This window comes from Cherax quadricarinatus, chromosome 88, assembly GCF_038502225.1.
Source record: "Cherax quadricarinatus isolate ZL_2023a chromosome 88, ASM3850222v1, whole genome shotgun sequence".
Taxonomy (NCBI): Eukaryota; Metazoa; Arthropoda; class Malacostraca; order Decapoda; family Parastacidae; genus Cherax; species Cherax quadricarinatus.
In genome coordinates, this window is record NC_091379.1 from 3,991,520 (window position 1) to 4,016,897 (window position 25,378).

The 25,378-nt window shown below is 37.3% G+C and overlaps 1 protein-coding gene across 2 annotated transcripts in view; it reads right to left on the reverse strand.

Moving 5' to 3' along the window:
- Positions 1-1,134: 1,134 nt before the first annotated feature.
- LOC128698608 (armadillo repeat-containing protein 8) overlaps positions 1,135-25,378 on the reverse strand; it is a 30,131-nt gene continuing 5,887 nt past the window's right edge. For both annotated transcript variants that reach the window (XM_053790941.2, XM_053790939.2), the window contains exons 5-13: positions 22,707-22,831; positions 20,876-21,074; positions 19,089-19,292; positions 16,868-17,110; positions 15,994-16,239; positions 14,061-14,222; positions 12,766-12,912; positions 12,307-12,473; positions 1,135-5,959 (exon numbers count right to left, since the gene is read on the reverse strand). In XM_053790941.2, the coding sequence (XP_053646916.1) occupies positions 5,929-5,959; positions 12,307-12,473; positions 12,766-12,912; positions 14,061-14,222; positions 15,994-16,239; positions 16,868-17,110; positions 19,089-19,292; positions 20,876-21,074; positions 22,707-22,831 (1,524 nt within the window). In that variant the 3' untranslated portion in view covers positions 1,135-5,928. The remainder of the gene's footprint in view (positions 5,960-12,306; positions 12,474-12,765; positions 12,913-14,060; positions 14,223-15,993; positions 16,240-16,867; positions 17,111-19,088; positions 19,293-20,875; positions 21,075-22,706; positions 22,832-25,378) is intronic.

Sequence of the window (25,378 nt, forward strand, 5' to 3'; positions counted from 1 at the left end):
AACAGCTGTCTTTCACTTTTCAAAATAATTTTAATTTAAGAAAACTAATTGGCCGAGTAATTTTTTTTTACTTCCTCCAATTCAAACTGACTGATCTCGAAGATTATAAATGAGCTTTTATATTATTTTAAGTTTTATACTGTGTGCGCTTGGTTTTACAAATCTTTTATTTACATCCACAGTTTCTAAACTTCAACCCTCAGGTTTACTCAGGAATTTTTAACTTTAATATTCTCTTTTATCCATTTATTTTCTTTTTCCATTCTGATCCTTTTCTCTTCATATGCACTATTTTTCACTTAATAGGACAAAAAATCAAAGGTTTCTCAAGGCCAGCTTTCCTCACCTGCCATTGTCTTGTGTATCCCTGGCTGTTTTCTTACATTATACTTGCATACATATACATTCAGTCATTCATTCAACAATCTGTTGGAGTGTGATCAAGATAACATTTATGAAGGGATTTAGGGAAATTGGTTAGCTGGACTCAAGTCCTGGAGGTGGGAAGTACAATGACTACTCTGGAGGAGGGGTGGGGAAGGTTATACATAGTGAGAATGAGTGTGTGTATGTATATATATAAATATACAGTGGACCCTCGACCAACGATGGCATCGTATAACGTTAAATCCGACTAGCAATACATTTTAAAGCTAACATTTTGCCTCGGCTAACGCTAAAAAAGCTCGACTGATGATATTCGTTCTCGGGTACCAATTAATATCGTTAGTCGAGGGTCCACTGTACATGTATAATGCATGTGTGTGTGTGTGTGTGCAAGTTCAGCTAACTGGTTTCCCTGAATTCCCTCATAAAAGCTACCTTGTTCACATTCCAACAGCACATTCATTAAAACTACTTTTTTCTAGTCACACATATCTAACACAAGGCTGCTGCATGCTCAAGCCTTTTCTACCTTCTCCCTTTAACCATGTAAAGTAGCTACATGACCCTTAAGGGTTTAGCACTTCCCATAATTATAAAAAAAAAAAAACCATGTAAAGTAATGGCTTATATTATTATTATAATCAAAAGTAAGCACTAAACCACCAGGGTCATACAGCACTGCAGTTATATAATACAGTACACTAATATAAAAAAAAAAGAATGTTAGGACAAATAACGAGCAATCAGTAACCAAAGTTTAAATATTATTTTAATTTCATGTATATTTGATGCTTATTTATAAGTAAATAAAGAAATGAGACTGGCAATAAATCCTTTTTATTTTCAAATATTTTAGTTGAACTAAAGTATGGTGTACCATTTTTTGTAAAAAATACACAGTTCAAGAACAAAGGCTAAAATGCTAAAAATGCATTTGAACTTTTTCCTTAATATTCCTTTAGTATGGAAATTTTTGTCAACCTCGATTTTACTCTTAATTGTATACCTGAAGTTCTTGCCACGGAAAAATAAACATACTTGGGCATCCTTGAAAATTATGAAATATAATGAATAATGGAAACATTATTATAATCATAATGGAAAGAAAAATACAGAACATTATATGTTATTCTAGCTTCTTAAGTAACCCAATTTTAGCCTTCAACTCAGTATTTTTAATGAATACAGCAGTATTTTTTTTTATGAAAAGTATCCAGTGGAAGTCTTTAAAAAAAATGTGATATACTTCAAAGGAGTCTTGGGTACTACGAATAGCTGATGGTTGCACTTGAAATTGGGTAGAAAAAATCACATGACTGATCCAAATTGTTTCAGCCAATAACTGGGACAACATACTCCATTTGATTTTACCAAATTTTTCCTGACTTTACTGAAAGATGTGTAGCAAATAACTGGCATGTGCTATGTAATTTACCTTTCAATATTGAATACAAACAATATGAACCTCTTAACCAAATGCAGCATACAGTCGAATAAGAGATTACAGAAGCATCTAGTCACAATCGTGTTTAATAATACTTAAGCCACCTGAGTCACTTGCTGTACTGGGTACAAATTACAGAAGGAAATTAATGTTCAAATATTTAAAAATAAATAAATGACCTAGATTTTAGTTTTATTTGAAAGGAATTAGTCTTTTGTTTGTTTTATATTGCATTTTAACACTTCAAAATTGGAAAATACACCTGATTTTATATCATACAAGTGTGGAAGTGATATGTGCAAAAGCTCGAAGAAGACGGACTCAGAAAGGTATAAGAACACTTCCTTCCTTGATAAATGAGGCACTTATGCAACATTTGGGTAATTTTAGTCTGGAAAAGTTTTTCCAGCCAGTGGCTTCTTCAGTCCAATACAGGCAGGTCCCGCTTTACAGTGCTTTGCTCTATGGCATTTCGCTAATATGGCGGTTTTCAATTATACCCATTTTTCATTTATTCAGACTTCCTACAATAAATATATTCACCATTCATTATAAACTAAGGATGAAAATATTTTTAAGGTAAGTAAATTGAGTACTGTATATATATATTTTTCAGGCCTAGCTCTATTGCTCACTTAATATATGATAGTGCAGACATGCATTTGAAAGTGAAAAAGGCTGTTTCACTTTACAGTAATTTTTGCTTTACAGCAGTAGCCTGGAACCTAACCTGTTGTATAAACTAGGTCCTGCAGTACAGAGAAAGGTAGAAGAGGAGGAAGAGTTTGAGGTAATCAGTCCCTCAGCTTGGGGTCAATGTGTTCACTCTTGATGGACTTAACACATCGACTACAGGCTGAGGAACTGATTACCTCACACTACTACTATTACTCTTCCACTGCTCTTTGCATTGGACTGAAGAAGACACTGGCTGGCAAAACATTTCCAGAATAAAGATACACAAATGTTACACAAGTGCCTCATTTATCAACTTGTTGGTTTTCTAAACCATTTATTCAAACTTCCTTCCCTACACTGATACTCCAGCTCACTCGGAAGACTGCAAATGTATTTATAGTCAGAATCCACTTGAAAAATGTAAAAACCACCTAATGTAACACTGCACCAGGGAGAATGAAAAATCTTCAGTGTAACGTCTGCCTCACACTAGTACTGTCATGACAACTTGCCCATGTAATCACATATAGCTACTGTCTAGAAATTTATCTTGAATAATACGTATATTGGTTTCTACATCAGTTTGTTATTATCAGGGTAGGGTGACTCAGAGGAGGATATGCATTCAATTTCATTCATTCAAGAGCTGTTTTACAAGAAGTGCACAGGCATCCCTATTCAAATAAATATAAGGTATATTAGCTGTGTATGTCCTGCTTTATATCCGAGTCTGCAAAAAATGCTATATTCGTAGTAATTGCTCTCTAGTTGGTTTTTTGTTATTTAACTTCATGCATAAGAGATGAGTGAGGATCATCCCTTTGTGACTAGACAAGTTTGAATTGGGAAGATATATGCAACATTTCAAACAAAGAAAATTGATTAGTGTAGCCATGATAAACTCACCATTGTGTATTTGCAAAACTTCAGAGGGCAGTGTTTTTTTTTTTTTTTGTATTTTTTTTGCAGTGTTTTATGTAGTGTTTTTGCAATGCTTTTTGAAGTATTTACTGTTATGTTTTTGTAGTTTTATTATGCACAATTGGAAAAGTAATTTGAAAGAGCAGAATGAAAGAAATCCTAATATCTGCTCATTAATTTCCTCAGATGTTAAATTATACATCTAGTCTTCAACTGCTGCTATCAAGTGGAATGGAAACAATTACTTTTAATGGCATAATATGCAGTAAATGTAACAATTTCTTAATCATTACTTCTTGTTATTTTGTAGCATTTAACAATTTCTTAAACAAAGAAATGGTAAAAATTCTCTTTTTTAATGATTTTTAATGCGTTTTATACTAAATGATGGAAGCCAATTTTATTTATATCTGAAACCATACCAATCACATTATTATTAAAATCAGAACTAAGCACTAAACCCACAAGGGTCATAACCAATCACATTGATAAAGATTATCCTGAAACTAAATGAAAAAAACATTCAACTCGAAACTTCATAAATATATTTCAGTGGTCTTATTCCTTACAAATAATACTTTTCAATCAAACGTGGTGAACCAAAACTAAGTTTTCAAAACTAAATATTGTTTGGAAAACAAATCAATATTATAGAAAATAGTGCTGTATGTCCCTTGTGGGTTCAGCACATAAGTTTGGATTGTAATAAAACCATACCACAGGCGGGATTTGAACCCGCGGTCAGAGTCTCAAAACTCCAGACCGGGATTGTAATAATAATACAGAAAATAGCAAGCTATACATAAAAATATTAAACCGAGTACTGATTCCTTAGGAACAATATGTTAATTTCAACCACTTGGATATACACTACTTTTTGGTAAAAAAAAAAAAAAAAAAAAAAAAAAAAGACTTACTCAAAGCTGTCTCCTATACCATGCAGCTTTATGTGACTGAATAATCTATTTTAAGTAGTATAGAAAGTTATTGATAGTTTTGTGGAAATCAAGGTACCCTATACTGGTGGAATTCTTTGTTTTAAGTCCTAATTCTTGTAATATGAAAAGCAACTGAAGAATGCTAATAAATTAGACTAATTACAAAATCCAGGTTGATTATCAGTTAACAAATAATTTTTCTTTTCAGATTTTATGATCTTAGCCTTAATGTACCTAACACTGATGTCAACCAGAGCCATTTTTTTTATATTCCTGGGAAGTGCTAAACCCATAGCAGTTATATGGTGCCTGAAATGCACTGTATAACTCCTATGGGTAGCTCCAATTCCTTGACTTAAAGAGTCCTTCACTAGTATCAAGGTCACTCCCCAGCAATGGAATGATCAATTATTGATGGAATACCTTTTCTGCAGCTAAGGCACACAAGGTAGTGTTATGAAATGGGATGATGCCAAAAGGCTAAGTTTCTCTGGAAGGAATGCCCATATGTTGCCCATGGCAACTGTGTTTAACACAATCAGGCCATTAATATTGAATTCTGCAAAAGTACCTTTGAATCATATAATGATTGAATCATATAATGAATGAATCATATAAACTGGGTATGGTACAGTGGATAACACAATGGCTTGGTAGTTTTAGGGCTGGCTTGCCATGGGTTTGAACCCCACTTTGTTCAACAAGATGTTTAGAAATGTGTTATTGCCATTTCACGAGTCAATTGTAAAAGGCTTTGCAAACCACACCAATCACTTAATGGCAAATGTATATCACTGATGGAAATGAAATATCACATAACAGCTAATGTGCATTAAGCTAAGGAAACCAATACAACTATAATGCAGGGCTGCCTTCATTTCATTATTATACTTATGAATAAACTATGCAGTTTACCAAGCTCAAGGTTTGTCAAAAAAGGCGTGTGTCATGACTAGACTAGTTATGAGGCAATTTTTTTTAGTGAAAAATGACAAAAGGTTCATTGTATCAAATGAGAATCTTATAATACTCATATATGTTTCCTTTATGGTCTATAAATGTGCCATTGCCTATTTAAATAATTTCAATACAGGAATAAACAAAATCATGCTAAAATGCACAATATACAGGCAACAACAGGTATACTTAACATTAGAGGTACAAAAAAATTTCACTTCCTTGAAAGTTAAAAAATGAAATTAGTCACGCATCTATTGCTATTTAACTCCCATTTTCCTTTACTGTACATACATTCACAAAAATAAAGCTAAAAAAGTTATCATTTAAATATTATCTAGTTTTCCTCCTTAACAATAATAAATATATACATGTTTACATACAGAATGAGCATTGGATGACAAAGCACATTTGATAATGAGAAACTTTCCTTGAAAAGTAAAGTACTATACATAAGAATATAATAATTTACTTAAGACTATGGCCTCACTATTGTAGCTTGAGTTCAATGTTAAACAACCTAAAAGATCCCTTGTGTAGAGGGAGCCACAAGCGCTATACACATTATGAAAACCATACTCCTTGGGATCAGCTGCTACACACTTAGTGAAACTGCTGCAATGCTGTCTTCACTCTGTGGGGTAAGACAAAATGTATATATTAGATTCAGTATATATACATATAAATATATACCCTGCCTCGGTGGGAGACGGCCGACTTGTTGAAAAAAAAAAAAAAAAAAAATATATACCTATACACACCCATGCACATATTTTTATAAACATACCGGCCATCTCCTACCAAGGCATCTAGTAATTTATACAGGAGAAGGGGTTACTAGCCCCTTGCTCCTGGCATTTCAGTCACCTCTTATGACACACATGGCTTATGGAGGAAGGATTCTTCTCCACATCCCCATGGAGATACTAGATGAGCCTGGTCCATGGCTGGGCTCCAGGGGTAGAAAGACTTGGAATTCACCAAAGGTATATACACATACTCAAATAACCCGCACATAAAAGAGAAAAGCTTACGACGACGTTTCGGTCCAAGTCGGACCGAAACGTCGTCGTAAGCTTCTCTCTTTTATGTGCGGGTTATTTGTGTATCGTTCCAGTCACGGTATTGTGCCTTTTTTGTTATTTAGTTATTATTTGTTATATATACACATATTGTAATTTATGGCATTATATTAACTCAAAATCACTTGAAAAATTATGAGACTGATAGACAATAAAAATGTAAATTTAAAAACTGCAAGAATGAATTCAATAAAAAAGAAATACAAAACCTGGATATCAACATATCAGATGTCTTAGCCTATAAGACTATTCTACATTCTAAATCCATTAATGCAATGATAACTTCCTTGCCTTTATCTAAATATTGTTCACTTATATGCTTCAATGTAAATACTTGGACTACACATCCCCCAATGAAAAGCAGGGGTGCCACGAGTACACTGAGAGACAACACAATAAGTGTCAGGGGTCCAAGACTGTTAAACTGCCCCCCAGCATACATAAGGGGGATTATCAATAGACCCCTGGCTGTCTTCAAAAAGGCACTGGACAGGCACCTAAGTCAGTACCTGACCAGCCGGGCTGTGGTTTGTATGTCAGTTTGCGTCTGACCAGCAGTAACAGCCTGGTTGATCAGACCCTGATCCACCACAAGGCCTGGTCTCAGACCGAGCCGCTGAGGCGTTGACCCTCGAAACCTCCAGGTATACCTCACGTATCCCCTACCCTTCCTAAAGCCTCCCTGTTATCTGCGATCCTGCTCTACGTCTTATCCTTAATTCTTTCAATAATAATTCTACCATACTCTTTATCTGGTGTAATTTTTACACTCTCTTTTGTCCCTCTTTCAGATTTCTGTAATATTTTACATTTTTTTTTTTTCAACAAGTCGGCCGTCTCCCACCGAGGCAGGGTGACCCAAAAAAGAAAGAAAATCCCCAAAAAGAAAATGCTTTCATCATCATTCAACACTCTCACATAATCACTGTTTTTGCAGAGGTGCTCAGAATACAACAGTTTAGAAGCATATACATATAAAGATACACAACATATCCCTCCAAACTGCCAATATCCCAAACCCCTCCTTTAAAGTGCAGGCATTGTACTTCCCATTTCCAGGACTCAAGTCCGACTATATGAAAATAACCGGTTTCCCTCAATCCCTTCACTAAATATTACCCTGCTCACACTCCAACAGATCGTCAGGTCCCAAGTACCATTCGTCTCCATTCACTCCTATCTAACACACTCACGCACACTTGCTGGAAGTCCAAGCCCCTTGCCCACAAAACCTCCTCTACCCCCTCTCTCCAACCCTTTCGAGGACGAACCCTACCTCGCCTTCCTTCCCCTATAGATTTATATGCTTTCCATATCATTCTACTTTGATCCATTCTCTCTAAATGACCAAACCACCTCAACAACCCCTCTTCTGCCCTCTGACTAGTACTTTTATTAACTCCACACCTTTTCCTAATTTCCACACTCCGAATTTTCTGCATAATATTTACACCACACATTGGCCTTAGACAGGACATCTCCACTGCCTCCAACCGTCTCCTCACTGCTGCATTTACCACCCAAGCTTCACATCCATATAAGAGTGTTGGTACTACTATACTTTCAAACATTCCCTTCTTTGCCTCCATAGATAACGTTTTTTGACTCCACATATACCTCAATGCACCACTCACCTTTTTTCCCTCATCAATTCTATGATTAACCTCATCCTTCATAAATCCATCCGCCGACACGTCAACTCCCAAGTATCTGAAAACATTCACTTCTTCCATACTCCTCCTCCCCAATTTGATATTCAATTTTTCTTTATCTAAATCATTTGATACCCTCATCATCTTACTCTTTTCTATGTTCACTTTCAACTTTCTACCTTTACACACATTCCCAAACTCATCCACTAACCTTTGCAATTTTTCTTTAGAATCTCCCATAAGCACTGTATCATTAGCAAAAAGTAACTGTGTTAATTCCCATTTTGAATTTGATTCCCCATAATTTAATCCCACCCCTCTCCTGAGCACCCCAGCATTTACTTCTTTTACAACCCCATCTATAAATACAGTGGACCCCCGGTTAACGATATTTTTTCACTCCAGAAGTATGTTCAGGTGCCAGTACTGACCGAATCTGTTCCCATAAGAAATATTGTGAAGTAAATTAGTCCATTTCAGACCCCCAAACATACACGTACAAACGCACTTACATAAATACACTTACATAATTGGTCGCATTCGGAGGTAATCGTTATGCGGGGGTCCACTGTATATTAAACAACCATGGTGACATTACACATCCCTGTCTAAGACCTACTTTTACTGGGAAGTAGTCTCCCTCTCTTCTACACACCCTAACCTGAGCCTCACTATCCTCATAAAAACTCTTTACAGCATTTAGTAACTTATCACCTATTCCATATACTTGCAACATCTGCCACATTGCTCCCCTATCCACTCTATCATATGCCTTTTCTAAATCCATAAATGCAATATAAACTTCCCTACCTTTATCTAAATACTGTTCACATATATGCTTCAATGTAAACACTTGATCTACACATCCCCTAACCACTCTGAAACCTCCTTGCTCATCCGCAATCCTACATTCTGTCTTACCTCTAATTCTTTCAATTATAACCCTACCGTACACTTTTCCTGGTATACTCAATAAACTTATTCCTCTATAATTTTTACAATCTCTTTTGTCCCCTTTCCCTTTATATAAAGGGACTATACATGCTCTCTGCCAATCCCTAGGTACCTTCCCCTCTTTCATACATTTATTAAACAAAAGTACCAACCACTCCAACACTATATCCCCCCCTTCTTTTAACATTTCTGTCATGATCCCATCAGTTCCAGCTGCTTTACCCCCTTTCATTCTACGTAATGCCTCACGTACCTCCCCCACACTTACATTCTGCTCTTCTTCACTCCTAAAAGATGGTATACCTCCCTGACCAGTGCATGAAATTACCGCCTCCCTTTCTTCCTCAACATTTAAAAGTTCCTCAAAATATTCTCGCCATCTACCTAATACCTCCCTCTCCCCATCTACTAACTCCCCTACTCTGTTTTTAACTGACAAATCCATACTTTCCCTAGGCTTTCTTAACTTGTTTAACTCACTCCAAATTTTTTTCTTATTTTCATTAAGATTTCTTGACAGTGCCTCTCCCACTCTATCATCTGCTCTCCTTTTGCACTCTCTCACCACTCTCTTCACCTTTCTTTTACTCTCCATATACTCTGCTCTTCTTATAACACTTCTGCTTTGTAAAAACCTCTCATAAGCTAACTTTTTCTCTTTTATCACACCCTTTACTTCATCATTCCACCAATCACTCCTCTTTCCACCTGCCCCCACCCTCCTATAACCACAAACTTCTGCCCCACATTCTAATACTGCATTTTTAAAACTATTCCAACCCTCTTCAACCCCCCCACTACTCATCTTTGCACTAGCCCACCTTTCTGCCAACAGTCGCTTATATCTCCCCCGAACTTCCTCCTCCCTTAGTTTATACACTTTCACCTCCCTCTTACTTGTTGTTGCCACCTTCCTCTTTTCCCATCTACCTCTTACTCTAACTGTAGCTACAACTAAATAATGATCCGATATATCAGTTGCCCCTCTATAAACATGTACATCCTGGAGCCTACCCATCAACCTTTTATCTACCAATACATAATCTAACAAACTACTTTCATTACGTGCTACATCATACCTTGTATATTTATTTATCCTCTTTTTCATAAAATATGTATTACTTATTACCAAATTTCTTTCTACACATAGCTCAATTAAAGGCTCCCCATTTACATTTACCCCTGGCACCCCAAATTTACCTACTACTCCCTCCATAACATTTTTATCCACTTTAGCATTGAAATCCCCAACCACCATTACTCTCACACTTGATTCAAAACTCCCCACGCATTCACTCAACATTTCCCAGAATCTCTCTCTCTCTCCTCTACACTTCTCTCTTCTCGAGGTGCATACACGCTTACTATAACCCACTTTTCATATCCAATCTTTATTTTACTCCACATAATCCTTGAATTTATACATTTGTAGTCCCTCTTTTCCTGCCATAGCTTATCCTTCAACATTATTGCTACTCCTTCTTTAGCTCTAACTCTATTTGAAACCCCTGACCTAATCCCATTTATTCCTCTCCATTGAAACTCTCCCACCCCCTTCAGCTTTGTTTCACTTAAAGCCAGGACATCCACTTTCTTCTCATTCATAACATCCACAATCATCTCTTTCTTATCATTTGCACAACATCCATGCACATTCAGACTTCCCACTTTGACAATTTTCTTCTTCTTATTCTTTTCAGTAATCTTTACAGGAAAAGGGGTTACTAGCCCATTGTTCCCGGCATTTTAGTTGACTTTTACAACACGCATGGCTTACGGAGGAAAGATTCTTATTCCACTTCCCCATGGATATAAAAGGAAAAGTAATAAGACCAAGAACTATTAAGATAAAATCAAAGAAAACTCAGATGAGTGTGTATAAATAAACGTGTACATGTATGTGTAGTGTGACCTATACCTTGTATATTTATTTATCCTCTTTTTCATAAAATATGTATTACTTATTACCAAATCTCTTTCTACACATAGCTCAATTAAAGGCTCCCCATTTACATTTACCCCTGGCACCCCAAATTTACCTACTACTCCCTCCATAACATTTTTACCCACTTTAGCATTGAAATCCCCAACCACCATTACTCTCACACTTGATTCAAAACTCCCCACGCATTCACTCAACATTTCCCAAAATCTCTCTCTCTCCCCTACACTTCTTTCTTCTCCAGGTGCATACACGCTTACTATAACCCACTTTTCACATCCAATCTTTATTTTACTCCACATAATCCTTGAATTAATACATTTATAGTCCCTCTTTTCCTGCCATAGCTTATCCTTCAACATTATTGCTACTCCTTCTTTAGCTCTAACTCTATTTGAAACCCCTGACCTAATCCCATTTATTCCTCTCCATTGAAACTCTCCCACCCCCTTCAGCTTTGTTTCACTTAAAGCCAGGACATCCAGCTTCTTCTCATTCATAACATCCACAATCATCTCTTTCTTATCATTTGCACAACATCCATGCACATTCAGACTTCCCACTTTGACAATTTTCTTCTTCTTATTCTTTTTAGTAATCTTTACAGGAAAAGGGGTTACTAGCCCATTATTCCCGGCATTTTAGTTGACTTTTACAACACGCATGGCTTACGGAGGAAAGATTCTTATTCCACTTCCCCATGGATATAAAAGGAAAAGTAATAAGACCAAGAACTATTAAGATAAAATCAAAGAAAACTCAGATGAGTGTGTATAAATAAATGTGTACATGTATGTGTAGTGTGACCTAAGTGTAAGTAGAAGTAGCAAGACATACCTGTAATCTTGCATATTTATGATACAGACAATATTAAAGAATATTAAAAGAAGAACTACTCATCACAGGATAAGCAAGGTTCTCCATAGAGCATCATTAAACATTAAAATTATAGACCTATCACAGTCACAAGTGTAGTTGTCAAAGTATCTTAAAAAAGTGAGTAAAATATCAAAAAGAAACAAGTTCCTTATTAACCATTTTCTGTCCTGACAAACTGAATACAGTAATGCCTCACCCTGCATGCCGATCTTACATCTGGCCTTCTAAGCTGGAAAGGAAATATTACGAAACTAAAATATATTAGGAAACAGGAAAATAAAGTATATACTGAATGTAAGTAGAAGTTTGTAAAATTTACCCTTCATCTTATATGTTTATGAGACAGAAAGGAAAAATCAATAATTTTCCAAGAATGCAAAACATTAGGCTTCTGTTTCACATTCCTAAGAGAGTACAATAGTACCTCCCTGAGATAATACTAGTTCAATATAGCAACATTATGAGGACTTACTTATCAAATAGTGCTGTATCAGTTGTTGTCATGAGGTTTTGTAGTAGCTTATAAACACCCATGTCCCGAAGTTTATTTTGTCTCTCTGCTGCGCCTTCTTCCACATTCCAAATGAGGTTACTTATACAGAAAGTTGCTGCTATTTGAAGTTTTACATTTGGTATAACCTGAAAAAATACTCTCTCTTATGTATGCATTTAAACTAAATGTTCTATCACAGAAACACATAAACAAGAAGCTTTAGCATTTTTTTTTTCCAATGCACCAGCCGTATCCTACCGAGGCAGGGTGACCAAAACAGAAAAAAAGAACGCTTTTCTTTTTACATTTAGTAATTTATATAGGAGGAGGGGTAAGTAGCCCCTTTGCTCCTTCAACATTTATGTCTGTTTAAAGTGTAAGGGCAAAGAACAACAAGATTATCTAAAATGTTTCATCTGAAGATTTTACAATACTTACCATGTAATTCATTAACTTCTTGAGCACATCTTCATTTGACATAATAGCATTTTTTGCCATATCTCCATCAGCAATATTAGCCAGGATACAAAGTGCTTGTTCTTTGACTTCAGCTGAGTGTTCCCCTTCAAGAATCAAAATTATGGCCTGAAAATAAAGAAAACATTAGTGAGAATAGCTATTCATCAGGCTAAAGAGAGGAGAAAGAGAGAGGGAGTCATATCTGACAAGTAAATGTAAGGGACAGAAAATAATACAAGAAATTACTAACAATATTATGGGTGAGATTACCTTTACCCTCTATGTGGCATTACTGGCCTCAATCAATCACAGCAAATAAAAATTGGACAAAATTTTAAGTGTATTAGTGCTGAATTATTAATATGCTGTATTCACAAAAACAAAGTGTTGGAGAGTAAAACTGTCAAATCTTGCTTTTACTCTAGGATGAAACCAGAGATACACAGCAATGTTTGAGGGAGGGAGGGAGAATAGCAGAAAACATTCACTCCAAACTAAATTTTTCCTCACTGCCAAGCTTATTGTACTGTTCTTGTTTTCACACTTTCTCTATAATCACCAGGATGTGCAATTAATGTAGAATCGCATCTCAAGTAGAAACATCAAGATAGAAGTCGTAGAAATATGCATCTACAAGCGTACTATATGAACAGTACGCTTGTGGATGCATTGTTAAACTGTTAGTGCATATTGAATACACCTTTCCGACTGCTCTGACACAAGGATTTTACATGATTTCAGCATCATATGTGTGTGTAATACTCTATGGAAAAGCAGACAAGAATCTTTCCTCTGTAACCCGTGTGTGTTGTAAGAGGTGACTTAAATGTCAGGAGCAAGGAGCTAGTAACCCCTTCTGTAAAAATTACTGAAAGGTAATAAAAAGAAAACTTTATAAGGTTTCTTCTTTTTTGAGTCACCCTGCCTCAGTAGATGACTGGTATGGTGAAAAAAAGAAAAATGTGTGATACAAGTTAGGATGTCTAATAGACATGATTGAAAAAAAAAGACTTTAGGTTGAAGGGGTACTGGTCGCCTGGTTATACAGTGGACACACTAAAAATCTCCAGCGTGTATGTGGTAACCAAATTTTTTGTTACGTAAATTTTTTAAATTTATGGTGTGTAAAGACAAGGCTTTCTGCATCACTTAATTTTTTCGGGTTACAATTTTTGAATGGCATAATAATGAAATCATGCAAACAAAGGAAGCAAAATATGTGGGTCTACTGGATATTATTCACAGACTATGAATTTTAGGACTCACTGACTAACCTGCATAATTTCTTTTCCGTGACACTGCATAATTTGGTCAATGTGCCCTTTGGTGGAGAGCAGATTGCGAAGAAGTCCCAACGTTTTCATGAGGATGTGTACATCTGTATCTGACAACAGTCGGAATATTTGGTCTGTTCCCAGGTGATGCAAAATGGAAACCTGCAACACCAAGATCTATTATTTAATATCTTCATATGTATTAATAACTATCCTAATAATTATCAACTTCCCATTTGCTTAGATAAAATAAGAGTAATACAGTACATAAACAAAGCAGCTTAGTTATTCAAAGCAACATATCATTTTACACTATTCTTTAGACTATACAATATACTGAATTAGTACCGACTGCCTCCCAGCATATGTAAAGGGGATTACCAATAGACCCCTGGCTGTCTTCAAAAAGGCACTGGATAGGCACCTAAAGTCAGTACGTATCTGACCAGCTGGGTTGTGGTTCGTACGTTGGTTTGCGTGTGGCCAGCAGTAACAGCCTGGTTTATCAGACCCTGATCCACCACGAGGCCTGGTCTCAGACTGAGCCGCGGGGGTGTTGACCCCCAAAACCCTCTCCAGGTATACCATATTATAGCACATCATCTACTGCAGCATCTGGACCCTTCACTGACTCAATGTTCAGTACAGCCTTTTTGAGATGTCACAGACAGTGGCACTCATTCCCTCCTAACATTACTTCCACTCAGTGTTGCTCGTTGCTGCTTCTCGTGAACTGTTTATGCTATATTCATACCAAGGTGCCAGAGCAACCAGGCTGTGATGGATATGTGGGGCAGTGGGCCACCAGCAGCAACAGCCTGGTTGACCAGGCAAGCATCAGATGAGCCTGGCCCATGGCCGGGCTCCGGGAGTAGAAAGACTCTCGGAACTCATCCAAAGTAAGGTTAATCGTGCACTTGCTTACCACAGCTGCTAATCTTCTTTGAACTTCTCTTCTCTTACCCTGAAGTTCACTATATAACTTATTTTCACTATGATACGTAGAATCTTCCATGCATGTTGCAAGACGCGACTAACATGCCAGGAGCAAGGGGATACTAAGCCCTTCTCCTGTATACATTACTAAAGGTGTCTTCTTGAAAGAAGACACCTGGACTTTAATATAAATGTTGAAAGAAGGCGACGACTTAGAATCTTTCATCCAAAAATAAGGAAGGATCATTAATTTTTTTTTTTTTTAACAAGTCGGCCGTCTCCCACCGAGGCAGGGTGACCCAAAAAGAAAGAAAATCCTCAAAAAGAAAATACTTTCATCATCATTCGTTCTAGTGATATTTGCTTTTGACTCTTACCTTCTCTTTGAGTGTGTGTCTACTAATAACATACTTGTATTACCTGTGTATTGTATCACCTGTTGCAGGGCTCAAGTACTTTCACCTCTCATAGCCAGATCTGATTAGAGGCTTCCATGAATTTCTGATCATCTAGACCAAGGGTTCTTAACCAGGGGTATCCATATCCCTTGGGGGTATGGAAACCATATAATGGGGGGTATAGAACTCAATCTCTGAACACTTTTAATAAAATTTGCTGTTAGATTAGAATAAACTACCAGCTGTTTTGCTCCTAGCTATCCATGTGTAAAGTAAAACCAAATTATTGACATCTTTTGAAGTCATACTGGTACCTAATAGGATTGGTGATGATGATTTTGACAGTCTGGTGAAGGGGGTATGGGGACATGTTGGGCAATCCACTGGGGGTCTGCAATGGGAGAAAGGTTAGGTACTACTCTAAATGGTTGACAATGTACTCGTTTCTGTTGGTGTTTTGCTTATCCTTTTGATGGTCTAGAATCGTAAAAAGGTTAAGTACCCCTGATCCAGACCATTGCTTCTTGCTCCAGGAGGCAACTACAAGCAGTACAATCTAAGAAAACATTAACTAACACACTGACAAATGATTCACTAACCTTCACTCTATGCTCAGCTTGGAAAGCCATATTCATTAAAGCCCACACAGCATTTAATCTGAGTCCTGGGTGTGGCCGTCTTGTAAGACCACAAAGAAACTCTACAGCTCCCTGATCCAAAATATGCTCTTTAGATGGTGAAAATTCAAGGAGGAGGTTGCAGAGCGTGGAGGAGGCTACTGTCACTAACTCTTCACTGCTGGACGTTTTCAGTACTGTCATGAGAGGTCTCCATACCATGTGGTCCTGGCCAAAATTATAGTAGTAAATCAGTCAGTGTATCAACAATGAAGACTAGTGCAAAACTATTTTTTAAAATGATTAAAAATGCTATCAAATGTCAAATCTTCATTTTTTTTTTTTTTAGCAAGTTGGCTGTCTCCCACCAAGGTAGGGTGACCCAAAAATAAAGAAAATCCCCAAAAAGAAAATACTTTCATCATCATTCAACACTTTCACCTCTCTCATACATAATCATTGTTTTTGCAGAGGTGCCCAGAACACAACAGTTTAGAAGCATATACATGTACATATAAAGATACACAATATATCCCTTCAAACTGCCAATATCCCAAATCCCTCCTTTAAAATGTAGGCATTGTACTTCCCATTTCTAGTACTCAAGTCCAGCTATATAAAAATTACCGATTTCCCTGAATCACTTCACTAAATATTACCTTGCTCACACTCCAACAGCTCGTCAGGTCCCAAATACCATTCGTCTCCATTCACTCCCATCTAACACACTCACGCATGCTTGCTGGAAGTCCAAGCCCCTCGCCCACAAAACCTCCTTTACCCTCCCCCTCTCTTGAGAGGGGGAGGGTAAAGGTCTGTCATATCAAGGTCTTATATTTTACATCTAAAATTTTACCTGAAAAGTTGTCCTAAGTGTATGTACAGATCTTGAGAGAGAGTGGAGACATCTGACTGCTGCAAGCTGAACTGCTGGACACGCTGCAGATAGGGAAGTTACTATGGTGTTCATCAGGCCATCAGTTTTAATAACTCTTTGTCTAATATCTTCATCGTTAGCTCCTAGAGAAGCATATACCTTTAGAGCAGCTTCTAGCATCAACTCAGGCCATGTGCTTGGGTTGTCGTATTGTCGACATGACTGCAAATAGAAGTGTTATATAAAAAGGAGGCAAAAAATTATTTCAATGTTTCTTTTAAACTAAATTAAAACTTAGAATTTAAACAAGGTCAGTTGTGTAAGCTCTTCATAACTTCTTTTGATCATTATATGCTTCCAACAAGATGATGATAGAGGTAATGATGGTGAAAGTATTCCTTTCTTGGGCCACCCTGCCTTGGTGGGAGATGGCCAGCATGTTAGAAAAAAAAAAATGGAGTCAAGTACTGAAAGTACAGATTGCTCAGAGCAGGCCTATGATCCATCTGACTTGAGATAACATCTAAGAAAATTTTTTAAGGAATAATTACCATACAAATCAAAGACATCAATAGCCAGGTACCAACATTAATGTTCAATTCTCTGAAGAATCAAATTCCAAATTTTTATGCTTGAACTGTATTGGGACTGCAATATTTCTCAGTTACTTTCTTGATTTTCTTCCTCCTCACTTCACTGCCTATTAACATACGTTCTTGGATGATTCATGTATGTCGCTCTTCCACTTACACACCTCACTTATATACATTACCTATGATCCACTGCAAGGCTGTCCATGACCAGGCCTTGCAGTGGATCAGGGCCTGATCAACCAGGTTGTTACTGCCAACTGCATGCAATCCAATGTACGAACCATAGCCTGGTTGGTCAGGTACTGGCTTTAGGTACCTATCCAGCTCTCTCTTGAAGACAGCCAAGGGTCTATTGGCAATCCCCCTTATGTATGCTGGGAGATAGTTTTGAGAGTTTTCCTACTTCCTCAGCCCATCTCTGGGCCAGGTTACTACAATAAAGCACTAAGTTTGGAATCATTCTTCAGATAATCAGATTTTTTTTTTTGTCCTCAGAAAAAAATATAACTCTTTGAGATGAACCAAAGTTTCAAGAAAAATTCTTCATTCAAAAATAGGTACAAATATACAGGCATTACAAAAGTCAACACTAGACAAACAGCTACCCAGAGATTTATTTTTACCTTAAGAGTTGTCTCCCACCAAGGCAGGGTGACCCAGAGAAGGAAACACATTCACCATCAATCATTCATCACTCTCTTGCCAGAAATGTCTTGACATCACAATTCAGATTACCCTGCTGGCACGCTGCCAGTGGCAACAGCCTGGTTGACCAGGTTGTGAGAGTAGGAGAAACTCTCTAAACCCATCAAAGGCATACACCTCCTCCAGAGTGAAGGTACTGCCTTCTTACCTCCAGAACTTGAGTCCAACTACTGATTTCCCTGGATCTTTACCCATACATTTTTTTTTTTAATAAACTGGCCATCTTCCACCTCAGTATGGTGACCCAACAAAGAAGAAACACTTTCATCATCACTCACTCCATCACTGTCTTGCTGTAATTTAGTGAGGAAAAGTGATGTAAGTTTGGTAAGCATCACATAGTTATGAGTAGCAGTGAGTGGGAGTGGTGGGAGATCAAAGTTATTCATCATATTTCTTTAACACATTCTATCACTTACTATTATTTATACATCCTATCAAGCACCATCATGTATACAAACTCTTAATAAAGCTAAGTGGCAAACTACTGGCATTAAAAAACTGATAGCATTTTACATCTATTTTCATCATGGTCAGATAAATCCATTAGTGATATGCTTTACCATGCACTTGCATATATACAAGGCTCATGATGATAAATATTACTACAATTATACTACCAACTGCTGCTAAATGAAGACAATACAATAAAGAATGATTAAGTATGGTGAAACCTCGGTGTTCGTCATTAATTCATTCCAGAAAGTCTGATGAAAGCAGAATTCGACTAAAACCAGGGCAAATGTAAACCGAGGTTCCACTGTACCAATATTCCCAAAAGGAGTTTTACGACTCACTCACCATGGGTTCAAATCCCATTATATATATTCCCTTACGCATACATGAAAAACAAATTTGTTTTTATACTTAATAATGATGGAATGTCCAAGAAGGTAACTCACAATAGGTGATCCACAAATTCCCTGGGGAGCACTGGCTCCAGCTGATGAAGTAGTATCTTTAAGATAATCATTCATGGTGTGTATGAGATGGTCAGTCATGGCTGCTGTTCTCTGTAGCTCTGTGCTCACTTCTGTTAGGTATGCCAGAGTGTTGGCCGCCTCCACCCGCTCCCACACTTCTCGATCTCGCCGACACATCCGTACCTGTTGGTTGTGACATTACAGTAATTAGTAATAATAAATCAAGAGGGACATCTAAATTGTCATATATGCGCACCTCTGGAAAGACAGTGATAGTGTAAATGATGGTGAAAGTGTTTCTTTTTTGGGTCAATCTGCCTCAGTGGGAGATGGCCAGCATGTTAAAAAAAAATCAAGAGAATTTTTGACAATACTAGAGGATGAGGAACTTTAGGAACTCCACAACTTTATTATTATTATTACTGTATTACTTTTATTTTTTAACATGCCGGCCATCTCCCGCCAAGGCATGGTGGCCCAGAAAAGAAGAAACACTCTCACCATCATTCACTATTACTGTTTTGCCAGAGGCTTGGCTCTGGCAAGATTTATATGCCCTCTTCATCATCCTATTCCTCTCTATCCTCTTTACATGCCAAAAAATTATATTTGCATCTACAAAATCTCCTTCCTCCTTTATTATGTCTGATGTGGAGAGAAAGCCTTGGAGTAGAGTAGAGGTTTGAAAGTGCGTGGGCTGAGCCTAGAGGACAAAATATTATACAGATAATTATAGTTCAACCTAGGAAGTAGGTTGGTAAACAGCAACCGCCCAGGGAGGTACTACCGTCCTGCCAAGTGAGTGTAAAATGAAAGCCTGTAATTGTTTTACATGATGGTACGATTGCTGGTGTCCTTTTTTCTGTTTCATGAACATGCAAGATTTAAGGTATGTCTTGCTACTTCTACTTGCACTTAGGTCACACTACACATACATGTACAAGCACATATATACACACCCCTCTGGGTTTTCTTCTATTTTCTTTCTAGTTCTTAGTCTTGTTTATTTCATCTTATCTCCATGGGGAAGTGGAACAGAATTCTTCCTCCGCAAGCCATGCGTGTTGCAAGAGGCAACTAAAATGCCGGGAGCAATGGGCTAGTAACCTCTTCTCCTGTATATATTACTAAATTTAAAATGAGAAACTTCTGTTTTTCTTTTTGGGCCACCCCACCTCAGTGGGATACGGCTGGTGCGTTGAAAGAAAGAAATAATTATAGTTCAAGGCTAGTAACCCCTTCTCCTGTAGAAATTACTAAATTTTAAAAGAGAAACTTTCGTTTTTCTTTTTGGGCCACCCTGCTTCGGTGGGATACAGCCGGTTTGTTGAAAGAAGAAGAATTATAGTTCAGTGGCTCAGAACAAGGAAGACATGAGTCATAAGATATTATGACCAGCATTTTGAATTTTGAGATACATTAGTACTTGGCAGATATCACAAAAAAATTATTTTGAAATCTTGCCAGTTTTAAGGAGTCTCTGGAGCTGATAACAGATGGAATGCATGGGATGTATAGAAATATACCTAGTTAGATGAATCTTATTGTAGCCAGCTGGCCCAGTGGCTTACACACTGGCCTGGAGTTTTATGACTCACTCGCTATGGGTTCGGACCCCACCCATTCTGTGGTCTGCTTGCAACCCTGTTATTACTGATTTCGTGAGTCAGGATTATTAGTTTTACCGTGAGAAAAATTATAGGACCTGTGATTCCTGGATCACGGGAGGCTGTCTCAATGAGCACTCAGCTCATTCTCGAACTCACCAAACACTGTAATGTTTTAAATATGATTTTCGGGTCATCGGCAGAGAGTGCTCCAGCACGATGCAGAAACGTAAGTGAAGTGGCAGCTGCGAGCTGCATATCTCGAGGACGGTCCCGAGCCATCAGTCCCACCAGCAGGTCAGGCACAGCTTTCCCACCATAGCTTTTGGTAGCTAGAATAGATGACACTCTTTCATTCCTGTTGAAAAAAATAAGAAAAAGACTGTACTTATTCATATGTTTAAATTACATTTTGAAGACACACAGTGTACTGACATACTGAAATAGAGCATTACATAACTGGTACAAAAGCATTACATAATTGGTACAAACAAACTCACATGGAAAAATAAACCAAAAGGTACGAGCACAGTTGAACCTTGTAATTTTCAGAAGTTAGGTTCCTGGAGGTTCCATGAATAATGAAAACTTGGGTATTAGAAAATGCTGCACTAGTAGTTTATAAAAATTTGACTGCAGCTCTTTAAATATTGCTAATAGGAGGGTACTACATATACAGCACTTTTTTTTCAGTGTTCCACATTTTCACTGGCTTTCAACTGATTGCCGGCAGGTGGAACATAATGAACAATGGCTCAATTTGAAGCCAACGAAAATGTGGAACACCGAAAAGAAGGTGCTGTATGTGTGTGTCCCTCCTGCATTGATATGAAAGAATGAGCACATTTTGAATGAAATTCTATGGTTATTTTTCAATTCAGGGGTCAGATATCAATCACAGGCCCATGGCCTGGTAGGCAAAGCTCTCGCTTCACACTCTGAGGGTCTGTGGTTCGATTCCCGGCAAGGGTGGAAACATTAAGCATGTTTCCTTACACCTGTTGTCCATGTTCACCCATTAGTTAAATGGGTACCTGGGTATTAGTCGACTGGTGTGGGTTGCATCCTGGGATAAAATTGTCCTAATTTGCCTGAAATGCTCTGCATAACCCTCTAAACAGCAAATATCCCCAGCTTATGTCTACATTAAAACTAAGAAATGAAGGAAGCTTCAAATTTACAGATAACTGGGACCAAAAAGTTAACTAGTGGTCTATGTAATAAAAGATTTCCTAGCTACATGCACATGTACCATGTACCTAAGAGGTTAAAATCCTGCATTTAATACAAAGAATAAGAACTCTTCCACATACTTACTAAAACAACAAATAGCATTAACAAAACTAAACTATCCTGTAGCAGTTAAAAAAATTAAACGACTGATATTAGAAGTCCTTTAAAATTTCTTCTAGGTCTTTGTAAGCAACCCAGTGATCATAAAACCCTGGTGGAAGCAGCAAGCCCTAAGCCATAAGTGGAGAGAATTTAAAGAATACAGGCAGGCCCAGCTTTACAGCACTTTGCTTTACAACATTTTGCTAATGCAGCGGCTTTCAATTATACTCATTCTTCATTTATTCTGACTTCATACAATAAATATATTCACCACTCACTATAAGCTAAGAATGAAAATATTTTAAGGGAAGTAATGCGTGTACTGTATATCCATTTTTAAGGCCTAGCTCTATTGGTCACTTAATATATGATAGTGTAAACATGTTATCATGCATTTGAAAGTGAAAAAAGGCTGTTTCACTTTGCAGGAATTTTCACATTACAACAGCAGCCTGGAACCTAATCTGCTGTATAAGCGGGGCCCGTCTGTAAGAAGACACAGTACAATGACCAGAACACTACACAAATAACCTGCACATTTCTAGAAAGAAACTTCTGATGATGTTTCTGTGCAACTTGGACCATTAACTAGTCACATACTCCAAAAAGAATTTATCGGTAAATATAAACGTGCACAGAGGGTTGTGAATCATACTTGTAACACATTGCAGCCAAGCAGTGTAAAGCAGGTAGCTGAACTCTGGACACAGGAGAACACAGCATGCAGGCCACTAGATCTGCTCCACCAGCATCCACCAACTGCTGCTGTTGTTCACATGTCTGCAAATTTGTGAAATAGGGTATTTTTTTAAAAGATAGAGATATATTATCCTCCATGGGAAAGTGAAAAGAATCCTTCTTCTGTAAGCCATGTGTATCATAAGAGGCAACTAAAATGCTGGAAGCAAGGGGCTAGTAACCCTTTCTGTATAAATTACTAAATTTAAAAGAAAAACTTTTATGTTTCTTTATAGGTCATCTTGCCTCAGTGGGAGACTGCTGGTACTTTAAGAACATAAGAAAGAAGGAACACTGCAGCAGGCCTACTGGCCCATGCGGGGCAAGTCCATGTCAACCCCCGGCTTAGATCGAAAAAAAGATATACGTATATTATTTTGGGTGCAAGTAAGATTTAGACCAGTCAATATGCAATATACATAGCTTGCAGCTTTTACATAATATGGCATGGCTTATAGCATCATTTTTTTTTTTATTTTTTAATTCTATGATGGTTAGCATCTCTGTGATATCTGGGTCCTGATATGGTCAGTTAACCCTTTGAGGGTTTTCGTCGTACTAGTACGTCTTATGCGTAGGGGTTTTTGACGTACTAGTACTCATAAATTCTAGCGGCCTCAAATCTAGTGGGAGAAAGCTGGTAAGCCTTCATATGAAAGAATGGGTCTATGTGGTCAGTGTGCACAGTCTAAAAAAAAATCCTGCAGCACACAGTGCATAATGAGAAAAAAATAACTTTGACCATTTTTTTTTAATAAATCAGCGACTTTGCAGTGTATTGTCGTATGGTATTTATTGTTGTATTCTAGTTTTCTTGGTCTCATTTTATAGAATGGAAGACATATTACAGAAATTGAGATCAACTGGTGAGTCTAATATTCTTTTACAAGTGCACCAATAATATTTATACCATTTTTTACACTAATGCAGTAGTCTGCATAACAGTAAATCTTATATTTTTTGTGAAAATAAAAATTCAAAGTGGAAAGCAAAAGAATATAAGAGGGGCCTTGAGACATGACTAATGACTAGAGGAAATGTCATTTTAGTGCCAGGAATGTCTATCTTGTTTATTCTGGACCCTATTCAGAAATTGGCATCTTTTGAAATTTGTGTGAAATTGGCAAAATTGCTAAATTCTGACCACTGTACTGGATAGTTGAATTTATAAATGGGTGGTTTCTTGCACCCATTCGATAGAAAAAATGGAGTTCTAGCGAAATATTCATGTTTTTTGTCGACTAGTACAGTGAAATTGGCCGAAAATGGGGCTCAAAGTGGGCAAAATCGCCGATGCGTAAACATCGCCGAGACCGCTAACTTTGCGAGAGCATAATTCCGTAAGTTTTCTATCAAATTTCAAACTTTTGGTGTCTTTATGATCGGGAAAAGATTCTCTATCTTTTCATAAGAGAAAATAATTTTTTTTTTTTTTAAATTTGGCCGACCCTGAGAACGAGTTTCGGAGAGGGCCTGTCGACCCTCAAAGGGTTAAAGGAATTAAACAGGTTTCTAATTGCATAATACTATGCAATACACTTGCATGCAGAATAAGTCACATGGGGATGGAAATCCTTAACTCTAGATCTTTCACACTTGTATATCATTAAGAGCTATGCAGTGTTGAAATACTAACAACAGATAGGAGAAATTCTCACACTTTGTGTCATGGGCCACTGGTGATATGCTCCTCCCTCACCTTAAAAAATTTCTCCTTCTACCTGTTGCTATTTGTTAAAATGATTCTAGGCACTAAACCCATGTGGGTCATTCAGAGCAAAACGTGGTGGAGGCTTAATCTTTTGTCTACTGGGCGCAAGACACACGCGCTTCCTATTTGTACTCAACCAAGCTAATATTGTAACATTTCATAGCTCCTGATGACACACGAGTGTGAAAGATCTAGAGCTAAAGATTTCCACTCCATGTGGCTTGTTCTACCCATAATACTACATTTGAACATGTACTGCTCTTTCCAGGGGTTTATAAATATCATACATTAGGCCATAAGGATGGCAAGACCAGGGAGGGAAAGGAATGGGGTAGGATAGAGCAGTGTAAAGATTATGAATAATCAGGTAGAAAGAGAGGCAAGAAAGGTCGTTGGCCTGAACACTCTGGGTGAGTAATTTTTGTCACAGTGCAAATTTATACACAGTGCATGTGTATAAATATTAAAGAGTGTTACCTATAGCAAGGAGTCTTAACAGAAGTAAAGAATTCCCAATTAAATATAAAAAATAATATAGGAGTGTGTCGGTGTTATTTAATAGCCCCATGGCTGTTTAATGCATAATATGGATGATGGTCATGTGATGCAAAAAAAAAAGTATGGCAGTAAAGCACTGTATTTTTTTGGCCAGTGTTAAATTCTCCAATACAAAGGCTTCGCTAGCTTGTAAATGCATTACATTTTCATACTACTGTACTGTATACTGAAAGGTAAGTGAAATATTTAGGGAAGATGTTTTTATCAGAGAACACCCTAAACAATTAACAGGGAAAATAGGATGTAACTGAATACTTACAAATAAATGAAGCTAATTCAAACTGACTCAAAATACTCATTATAATAAAAATGCCAAATGT